We start from the raw sequence: 10,733 nt of genomic DNA on the forward strand, positions 1-10,733 counted from the left end.
TAGTTGTTCTGACAGTGCATTTGAATTTAACCTGTATCATCTACCTACCATTTGTTTTGTTCGTGTGGCTCCAGTAGCCTTTTGCAAATCCTCCCTTTCCTTTTCTAATTTGTTCAACTGAGTGGTAAATCTGTTCAACTCCTGAAATTGGGTGTCTGAAATTTGGCAGTTTTACTGCCCTCTTTAGATTTTCTGATTTCATTACATGCCACATACTGTACAACACTGAAAAGAAGCTACAGCCATTTTGGTTTTCTAGTGCAAATAAATGGGAGGGCTGTCTATCTGAATTTCAGAATTAATCCAGTTTTGGGGTCTGGACCAAATCAAATGGGGCCTAAAACACTTAAGACAGAACCAGTCTCCAAACTGAACTGGAGACTGCATGTCCAGCCCCAAACATTTTTGTATTAGACTTCTGCGAGTACATCCAGGGTATCAAATATTATAAGTAATACAACATTAAAAAGTAGTTTGAACTTTTCAGGAATACAGTTCTGCATATGTATGAGTGTATTGGCATGCACCAATAAGAGTTGTTGGGAGGTGGAGCCAGTGAAAAATAAAGGGAGGGGTGAAGCAGATAGTCAGTGGGGAGTTGAAAAGCAGCTAAGAGTGTTAGAGAGAGTGAAGTGTAGAATAAGTTATTACAAAACAACTGAAAGTAGGAATCTACTTAAGTGAAACTCAAAATGTAAACTGTATTCAATAAACCTGGTTTGGCTAAACCAGGTTTATTGTATGAACCTCAGTCTTTCCAAGTAAATAATGTTGAGAGAGATCAACAGGTGGCAGCGTAAATAGGAACATGGCATGAGCCTTAGATTAGTAAAATAAACCAGGGACACATAAGGGGAACATCACACACTATATTCTCAATAGTTTCTGACTACCCAGGTTGCCCTCTCACTTTTTGTGTTCACATCAGGTGAGAATTTTAGTTTAAGAAATGCCTGCTGTGAATCCATGAGCTCTGAATGTTTGTTTTATACATCTGAGCAGATGTGGCTGGATCCTTCATGGTGAGTATAATTTACCTGCTGAAGCCAGGTAAATTTCCCTCTAACCACTGATAGCTCTCCCAACAGAAGGATCTTCGGCTTATCTGGGTACAGTTTATTGGCATTTGTCCAGTTAATTATCAAAGATATGCTGCACTCAGGGATTTGCACAGTATCGCCTGCAGATGAAGCAAAGGAGAGATGGTGCTGCATTTCATTAATATGCCCATTGGAAATTTTGTCATGGATGTCCTCTCATCATTTGAAACTGAACATGGGATAAGACTGAATTCCTGGTCTTTCATACAGATCATCTTGCTCACCTATTGACTGTCCCTCCTCTCACCTTTCAAGGTTGTTAAGTGCACCCTGCCTCTTAGTTGCCCGGGATAAATACAGTAACATTTTGTGTTCGCTTGAGCATCCCAGTCCTCACCAAGAATTTCTGTTATCGTCTGCAATACTTCTGAGTTGGAGGCCCAGGTGCCATTTGATTTTCTTAGTGGCCAGTTGTAGATGGTGATACGGTTCGTGGGCTTGGGTGATGCGGTTTCAACTGGGGTGGACTCTTCACTGTCTGAGGTTACTGACCCTTGGAGGTTTTCTATCTGTATATTTTCCTTGCACGCTGTCACTGAAGGTAGATGATAGGGATAGGGTTCTTCTGGGGTGTTTCCCCACCATTCATCTATAGTTATTACCTCTGGATTGGAGGATGTTAGGTCAGGTCCCTCTGTGTCATTACTTCGGTCATATGGGTCTGCCCAGGCCTTTAAGGTCATCCCAGAGATGGGCATTTGGTCCTGAGTTGTTTTTTTTTCTGATAACTGTGGGAAATTATGACCTTTAAAAGCTGGGGAGTTATCTTTTGTGTTTGATCTTTTGTGCCCAGCTCCTTTTTTGCCTGAGGTCCTCTCTGTTCAGTATTCTGAGGGTTTGAGGGAGGTGCTGCTTTTAAAATCCCCAACTTTATCATGTCAGCAATGCATTATAGTGTTGTTTTAATATCAGTGACTTCTTTCTTTAGAACATGCCGCTTATTGAAGATGGTTTGGTTGGATTTGGCTGAGAGGAAGCACTGATCACGTAGTTGGGTGTAAATAATCCTAGTTTGTTCACTCTTGAGCCCTTGAGCATGTTGGGGACCTATTTTTCCTTCCATATGGTTCTCATTGGGTTCGGGTGTTGATAGATTTAGGTGTTTATAGAATGATTCCATAGAGGCAGAGATAGCCTTCTCTAGGAGTTCTGGGTCCAGAGACCAATTGCCGATTTCTTCTCCAGACTGCAGAGTTTCAACTGCAACCTCCTGGAATGTCTCTCCATTACTTAATGCCTACATTGTCCGTAGTGAGTGGAGTACTTGATGTAAATTCCCTCAGTGGCCTTTGATTATAAGAGGAAGCATATTCACGTTGGCTGATGAGATCTGAGGCCACACAGAAGTCTGCTATTGATTTCTGGTTTGGCTTTTGGGAGCCTTTTTTATCTTGCCATAGTTTTTTTTGGTCCTAGTAGTGACCATAGTTATACTCCACAAATTTAGCTTATTTAGTATCCCCTTCTACTTCTGCAGGTACAAACTTCCACTCAAAGGGAGAAGAATATGGGTTTCACAGTTACAGTCAGTAGCAGCTGTATAGAAAACTTCCTAGCCCCTGTAAACACTTCAAACATTAACTATTAAAGGGCAGGTTATTCCACCCTGTTCCTTGGAGGACTTTTACTCACTGTGAGCCAATTGTAGATTGACGAAGACGGCAGATCAGGGCCCCTGCTATATGGCGAACAACCCTCCAAAGGCAGGTGGCTTTTCTTAGACAAAGTAAATGCTTTTCTTGCGGACTTGATTCGAGCAGGTGCTTACTGTCTGCAGTAATGGTGTTTTGTTTGTTTGTTTGTTTTCTTCCCAAGGCTTCAGTTGTGTAATTTTGTAATACAGAGGCAGCAGGTATTTCTAATGTCTCTCGGCAGCTCCAGTGGTCATTATCTCTGTGTTAACCTTAGCCAAGGTTAAAATCATGCCTCCAGCCGGAAAGTAAAATAGGAGCTTCAATTAAACAAAAATGAAAAAAACAACAATATAAAATTATATAAAATAAAGATAAAATCACCACTGCTTAGCCTCGCTGAACTGGAACTGGAACTCCTTTCTTAATGGGCAAATAACTGTATGGAAGGGGAAAATGAATGGTTATTTAAATAATTAGTTATGAATTGGTACTGCTGGATGTTCTCCAAACAGTGTCACTGAGTGATCTTCAGCCTTAGATCTCTTCCAGAACCATATCTTGAAACAGCAGAGATATTTTAATTTCCCGTTTGGTTTAGAAAGTTATAGGTACTTTCCTTAATTTAGAGGAACATTGTTGTCTTAACTGGAAGGGCATGTTTTTTTTTCTCTCTCTAAAGAATGTTTATTTATTGTAAGTATATCCTGCTCTTACATGGCAAAACTCCACACCTGCTTGGCTTCAGCAACACAGAAGCATCTAGTATTCCCAGACCATCCAGGAGATAATGCAGAAGTTGAATACTGTACCAGAGATGTGAGGATAACTTGACAAATTATATTGTTACTAAAAATGGATATATTTTCCATTTGTTGTCAGCTCTTAAATCATACTTCTGGAAGTCATTCATCTGCTTCCACATTTTCTTATATTACTCTTTATAACAATTTGTCACCACATTGTCAAGCTGCTGTAAAAGAAACACAGTATGTCAGTTGGTGGCGTTCAGAGCACAGCTGGCTCTGTGTTTGTCCCAAAGTAGAAATAATTTGAATAAAAGCTATTAAGTCATCCACCTTCATGAAGCAGAACAAAAAGTTGGCTGAACAGATGACTGGTTACTTTACAAGCTTACTGTACATCAATTTAAAAACCTGTTTATATACCTAAAATCTTGTTGATCCAATGTTTTTTTAAAAGTGGTTAACTACCACCATTTTTACATAAAGGGTATTAGTGGGGAGAGACCAGAAATCCAACAGTGATTACAGTACTTCTTTTCCTGCATTGGGGTGAATTAGAGTGGGAAAGAGAGCCATCCCCTAAAGGCAGGAAACAGTTCTACAACCTACACATACATCTCTCACACACATACGAGTGCATGTGTGTGTGCCTCCTCTTGAGTTCTGCTTGTGGGAGAGCAGGGACGTTTGTAGCAAAAGAAAACAGCCATTATTCCCATCCTGTCTCCTTTTCCCACTCACCGCTGAAAGGTGGATTGGGACTTCCATCCTTTTTGGAGGCAGACCTTGATTCCTTCCCACCCACTCATCCCTTCTTTCTGAGCAACACATTGAAGGATCAGCTGTCCATCTTTTTAATCACTAATTTGTGTGCTTTTAGTATTTGTGTATTGTGTTACAAGCCATCCAATCCCATCCAACATATAGTGTACTGTTAGAGTACAAGGAAATTGAGGTATTTATGGTAGGGCTTCAGCAGTTTCAACTCCAACCACTTGTGAGCTTCCATGACCAAGAAAGGATTCAAACCCAGGTCTTGAGTCCTAGTCTGTCACTCTATTACACCACATTTATTAGTAACTATTCATTAGTTATGTTTATATCCCACCTGTCCTCCAAACATCTCAAAGCAAGCATGCCTTTCCCATAAAACGAGCCTGTGAGGCAGCTCAGAGTGAGAGGGTATACCTTGCCTGAAATCATCCAGTGAGTTTAATGGCCAAATGAGGGTTTGGAAACGGGTCTCCTTTGTCCAGGACTCTCGTAACCGCTGTGCCATAGTGACATATGAAGCCCAGCAAGTGGCAGGAGAAGCCTCTGAACAACAAGGCTAAACTAGGCAGCCTAGTGGTGGGAACTGTGCCCAAGTAGTCAAATCATCATAATCATATGCTGTCAAATTGATTCTGACTTAAGGTGTTCATTTTCAGGGGTTTTTTTAAGGTAGAAAATACTCAAAAGTAGTTCACCATTCCCTTTTCCCAAGGGGATCCTGAGACTGTGCAGCTTGCCCAAGGCTACATAGACTGGCTCTACTCACAGGAGGCACAGTGTAGAACCAAATTACCAACTCCCAGCTCCACAGCCAGATACTTAAACCACTGAGCTATCCAGCCAGCCAAATACTCCACAGAAGTATTTCTGTCAAATACTCCACAGAAATCAGTGACTGAGAGGAAGAGAGCGGGCAAAGATGGTGGCTGTATGCATCATTGTCCTCTTATTGGCAGAAGTGCGAAGCCCCAGAGAAGAAAGAGGTGCAGGGACCTGGGTGCTTCCTGGCCTCTGCTGGGGAAAGGAGAGGGTTTGTCCATTCCATTTTGATCTCTACCCACTGAAGAAATGTGAAAGGGTTAGTCATTCTTTTTTCAAATGCATGTTTAAGGTCATGACTAATGGCCAGTTCTTTTGCTTGCTTTGACAGGGTAGGGTACCCTCCAGACATCTCTCAGCTAAAGGGGCCGTGATTTAGAACACTGCAGAGTGGTCTAAATGTCAAAGCTCCTAGCAGACCTATCAACAAGAACATCAGCAAAGTTGTTCCGATTTCTGATACTGAAAGCTACAGACCAATGATTATTTGTGGGATGTGAGACCAATGTGATGACAAATGGGTACTAGAAGAGCCTGGAGCATGACATTCAACCAGGGGCTCTTACTCCTTTGAGCAAGGGAAAGAATTTCCTGCTGGCAAGGGAGGATTCCTCTTCTGAGACTGAGTCATCTGGACAATCAATGGGAAATCTTAATGCTCCTCATCCACACACACCTTTCCCCGACGTGAGGCACGCCACGATTATCTCAGCATAACAACAATCTAAGCACATACCACAGCGCTCGCAGAGGCAAAAAGGCACACCTGTTTGCCACACTCGTTAACTTTTTACAGACACCGAGAGGTGCCGGGGAGTTAGAACAAAGCAGAACAGAACAAGAAGCTCGCGTTCAGGTCTCTTCTTTTGCTCTGCAAGAGTCCTTGCCAGCAAGGGCATTCGAAGGAAAGCCCCGAGCGACAATATCACCTTCCGCTTTGCATCGCTGCACGCGCCCGGCTCACCGGAGAGACCCGACCGGTTGAGTCTGGTCCAGCAGCTCGGAAGCCAAGCCAGGAGGCTACGTGTGAATTTGAGCGTAAGCTCGTGGCTGGAGAAGCAGCCGACCGGGCTAATGAGGAGGTGCACAGGCTGCGGCGGGGGGAAGAAAAACTCACATGCAGCTGACTAATCCGCTCTGCACTACTGCCCGTAATCCTCCTTGGCAGGCGAAGTGGTCCTCACTCACCTCTTTTCACCTAATCCACCCTTCTCTTGAGTCTCCCAGGTGTCTCCCATTCGGTAATTAAAGAACCATTAAAAACCCGAGACGTTTGTCTTCTTAAGTGAAATCTAGCTCGCTTTCATATTCTGTATAACCTCGCGCTTCTCCCCTCCCTGCCTGTTCTGCCCTCCCTCCTTTTAAAGAGTATCCTAACTTGTTAGAATAGAGTGGAAGTTCAACCTAGACTTCATGCAAAATGTCTAGGCTGAAATTGAATAACAAGACAACACTGGTATATATTATTTTTCAGATATACATCACGTGCACCAACGTACGTCTCCCTGATACTTCAGATAAATTTTTAAAAATAGATTTTTAACACGTGTGTTGCAGAACGTAGATTAAGTACCTAAGTGTATACGAAAAGAGAGTCAAGACAAGATGAATAGGAAATGCATACAGCCTCTGTGTTCACAGTCAGTACTACTGTATTTCTCCGAGCACCAGGTGCACGAGCGCATGCGATGGGAAAGATCTGTCGCCTGCATGCCCTGCGTATGATTTCCCCCGGCACATCATCTGACTGTCCATTTCTGGAAAGTGGGTATTGGCCTGTATGACCAGGATTCAGGAGGGCTCTTCTTATGTGTAAGCCCCATGGAAGGAATTCATGCCAAGGCGAACAGTGCAAAGCGAAATTAATCTTGCTTTTATTTTCGATCGTTGGCTGCCCCCCGTGGTCTCCGCTAATCTGCGAGCACCTAGTCCCGCCCCTCCACCTCTCCCCTCCCCGCTTGCTCCGGCTTTATAAAAGAGGCAAAGTGCGACGGACAGTCAGTTGTAACTTCAGTGGTGCGAGCAAGGAAGTCCTAGAGCGGAGCAGTCCCTGAAGGATCTGTGCTTGTTTTTTGTTTTTTTGACATTTTGAAGATCTGTCCTCAACCTCAGTGGATTATCATCAGTACCAGGTCTGCACTTTCTTCTTTCTAACAGAAAGGCATGTGGGGAGAGGAGGGTGGAACTGAATTGCAGAGGGGGTCGCTTGAAAGGGAGCTGCTGGGGGATGTTAATCAAACCGAAAGGTGAGGGCTGTTCGGCGTGCCAGCTGGGTGCAACTCTTTATTTCTGGAAATCCAAATCCTTTTTTTTTTTGGTTCCAAACACCCTTAAATCAGCGCTCGGCGTAGAAATTCAACGTGGGGTCCAGGGAAAACAAAGTGGCCGTGGTTGCATGATGATTGCAATCTACTTTTGTCTTGAGAGGCGCGGAGGGTTGGGTGGGGGAAATTTGCCTATGTCAAAGTGCACGGGAATGCAGTTTTTATATATAGACTGCGTCTGGCCAACCGAGGCATTGCATAGAGGGAGGTTTAGCCTTCACCCTCCTGTGCAAACCGAAAGCTTGACAAACGTGAACGCTGGAAGCTCCCTGTATTGATCCTGGCCGTGATGAATTGCAGAGCAAATATTCGCGAGGAGCGTCGCATGATCTGGGGAAGGCAGGGGGAGCGATGGTAGTCGGGACTGACCTGCCTGCCTGGCGGGCACCGGGCGTGTGGCGGGGGTGGCCTCCTTTAGAGAAGGGGGAAACTCATCATGTGTCCTCTTTCTCTCTCTCTCTTTCTGGCCAGGATGAAAGTGCTTTCCCTCGCCCTGCTGTACTTGGGCTCCGTCTCCTTTCTCGGAGTGGAAGCTGCCAAGCTGGACCTGGCGTCAGACTTCAAGAGAAAGTAAGTCCACTTTTCAGAGGCCAAACGGGGAACTGAGGCGAGGGAGGCAAGTGGGTCGCGAATCGCTCCGTTTGCTTTACTGTAGCCTGCCTGGGGGAAGGGGCACTGGGTCGGTTCAGGTCCTCAGCGGGGAGCCGGCCGGCTTGCCTCGGCCAAGGGCGACCTGCCTCCCAAGGGCAAAGCCCGCCGGCCGCCGGCTTTCCCCTCCAGCGCCGCCCTCGAGGCTCGGCGGCGGACGGTCCTCTCACCGCGTTTCCCTCGCCTGCTTTTTTCAGGTGGACCCAATGGGAGCAGAGGCGAGCCCGGCGGGACCTCGCCTTCGCCGCCGCGACGCTGACCGCGGCAGGAGCGGCTGATGCAAGCTTGTTGTCTCTCATCCGCACCCAGGACGTGAAAGGCGAGCCCGGAATGTCGCAGCCCAGGTAAGGCGGCCCCTCCGGCCGGGACTCTGGTGACGGGGCGGGCGTGGGGGTGGAGGGTGGGCAAAAGAGGCCTGGGTAGCATGAAGAGATTTTGGCGGGTGACAGAGCCCAGCGGCAGGGAGGAGCAGGGCTGTGGCGCCCCAAGTTTTCTAGGAGAGGTGAAGGGGAGGCACATATTCCCAGCGCGGCGCAGTAACCCTAAGCGCGATCCTCTGCTTGTTTACTGGGAAGTCAGCCGTAGTAAGTTCAGTGGCGTTCACTCCCTAGTTAAGAACGGGACTGATGCCTTAATGGAGAGATGGAGAACTTCAGGCTCCTCGCATGCCGGGTGGGTGAGTGGGTGGGTTAGACGACTCATGACCAGAGCAGTTCTAGAAGGGGGTTCCCTGCTCGCTCCGTCCACCGGCCGCCTTCCAGAGCTGGCCCACCAGTGGGTGGGGGGGGGGAAGGCTTCTGCCTCCTGGCTCTGCTTTCCCGCTAGAGGAGCGAGCGAGCCCTCTTAATTAACGTCGCTGGGGGTCCCTGTCCTCGGCTCACGGCCTCTCTCTCGGCTCTCCTTCCCTCAGCAGTCCCGAGGAGCGCCATATCCGCGTGAAGCGGTACCGCCAGAACACCAACACCTTCAGCCTGCGCTTGGGCTGCCGCCTGGGGACGTGCAACACGCAGAACCTGGCGCACATGATCTACCACCTGACGGACAAGGACAAAGACAGCACCCCTCCGGCCAACAAACTCAGCGCGCACGGCTACGGCCGCCGCCGCCGGCGCTCGCTGGCGGACGGCCGGGCCCCCGTCGTCTCGGGCGGCAGCGGCAGCGGCGACGCCAGGACACTCTCCCGCCTGCTGCGCTCGCTGAAGGCGGCGGCGGACTCGTCGTCGGTTCCCGCCCAGCCGCGGCGAGTGCGCAGCAGCGCCCCCTTCGCCAGCCAGTAGGCCTCGCCGCGGCGGCTCCCACGGAAAGCTCGGCGCGAGGGCGACGGCGGGCGCCCCTCCCAGGCATCAGAGGCTGCCGGCGGGAACGGGGCCCCTGAAAGCTCGAGCCGGCTTGCCTGCCTGGAGAGAAGAGGGGCGTGCCTTTCCTTCTGGCGGCGGGCAATGGACTTGGCGAAATGGACGGTGCAACCGAGGAACCGTGACAGGCACCCTCTCACGCCCGCCTTTCCCTCCCTCCTGCAGCGAGCGCACGACAGGCGACGGTCCTGTCCAGGCTCCTCGTGGACTTCCTCCCCTACTCCCCCCCCCCCACGGCAGGGAATTGGCTACTGGCAGGTCTCCTTTTTTCAGCGGGGACTTGCTTTCTTATTACTTGAATGGCCTGGCCAGGCGAAGTGCAATGGACTTGATGTGTGCCGGCATGGCTGGTGTGTACTGTTGAACAGTAATGAATGTGTGTGGCACGCTGGGTGGGTGTTTTTGGCATGGGAGAAACTAGCCATATTTAAAGAATTGTCTCCTGTCCTTGTATTCTTTTTTTAATTACAGAGATATTTTTATATGCTATATATATTTTGTGTATGGGCATTATTATTTTGTATTCCCTGTTACTATTTTTAAAAACATTGAAAAGGTCAACCTTTGTTTTCATCCCAGGCGGCACCAGGAAAAAAATGCAAAGGGGGGAGGGAACTGCAATGTATTTTCTGAGAAGTGCTGAGCTTGGTACAAAATATATGAAATACTTCATACGAACAGCGTTATCCGAAACATGCTTCCTCTGAAGTAAGCTGTGTTGATTTTGGTGAAGTTAACTTCCAAGTAAGCATGTGTAGGGCTGCAACCCAATTGTAGTTTCCAGTGTATGATTCAGTTCCTCTTTCTATGTGAAAAGTGCCTTTCTTTAAGTGATTACATAGATCCAGCAATGGGGCATATGTGGAGAGCAAGTTATTTGGTTTTCTTTTAGGGGCCCCATTATGCCTAGCCCTGTCTGGTGCCGCCTGTGGGTTTCATCCGTGTTACTGATCTGATTGCCCCATTTTTCATCCCTCTCTCTCCCCCCCTCATTTGTCATGTTTTATCACATTCCAGGCTGGTAAAGGATGTATCACTGTTCTCTTCAGGGGCAGTATGTGAGAAAATAAAATAAACATTATCACACAAAGATGTTCTGAACTGGTGTTTGTAGATGAGGTGGCAAACTTCAGGGGTGAGAAGCCTCATGATTTACTCATGTTTTCTTCCTCAGAATCAGATGGAGCCAAAGCTGCCTAATTGCAGGCAATTTGTCATTTTCCACCAAGCCAGGAGTGGGAGCCAAAAGTACCCCACATTGCACCCAACTTAGTAAACATCATAAAGTCATAATGAATACTTTCAAATAAGGACTCAGGGCTGTTCAGGCAATTTT

The 10,733-nt window shown here is 47.4% G+C and overlaps 1 protein-coding gene across 1 annotated transcript; it reads left to right on the forward strand.

Moving 5' to 3' along the window:
* Window positions 1-7,059: 7,059 nt before the first annotated feature.
* On the forward strand, window positions 7,060-10,487 carry ADM (adrenomedullin). The gene is made up of 4 exons (XM_020789941.3): window positions 7,060-7,202; window positions 7,866-7,964; window positions 8,240-8,386; window positions 8,953-10,487. Exons 2-4 carry the CDS (start codon window positions 7,867-7,869, stop codon window positions 9,317-9,319), a joined length of 612 nt encoding a protein of 203 aa, XP_020645600.3. The 5' UTR covers window positions 7,060-7,202; window position 7,866; the 3' UTR covers window positions 9,320-10,487.
* Window positions 10,488-10,733: the final 246 nt, after the last annotated feature.

The sequence above is a fragment of the Pogona vitticeps genome, chromosome 1 (genome assembly GCF_051106095.1).
Source record: "Pogona vitticeps strain Pit_001003342236 chromosome 1, PviZW2.1, whole genome shotgun sequence".
Classification (NCBI taxonomy): domain Eukaryota; kingdom Metazoa; phylum Chordata; class Lepidosauria; order Squamata; family Agamidae; genus Pogona; species Pogona vitticeps.

Bases quoted from the DNA above. Each gene is read 5' to 3' on its own strand.
- ADM (XM_020789941.3), top strand. From the start codon at position 7,867: ATGAAAGTGCTTTCCCTCGCCCTGCTGTACTTGGGCTCCGTCTCCTTT. The intron at 7,965-8,239 runs GTAAGTCCACTT...TGCTTTTTTCAG, and splicing joins GCGTCAGACTTCAAGAGAAA to GTGGACCCAATGGGAGCAGA. The intron at 8,387-8,952 runs GTAAGGCGGCCC...TCCTTCCCTCAG, and splicing joins CCCGGAATGTCGCAGCCCAG to CAGTCCCGAGGAGCGCCATA.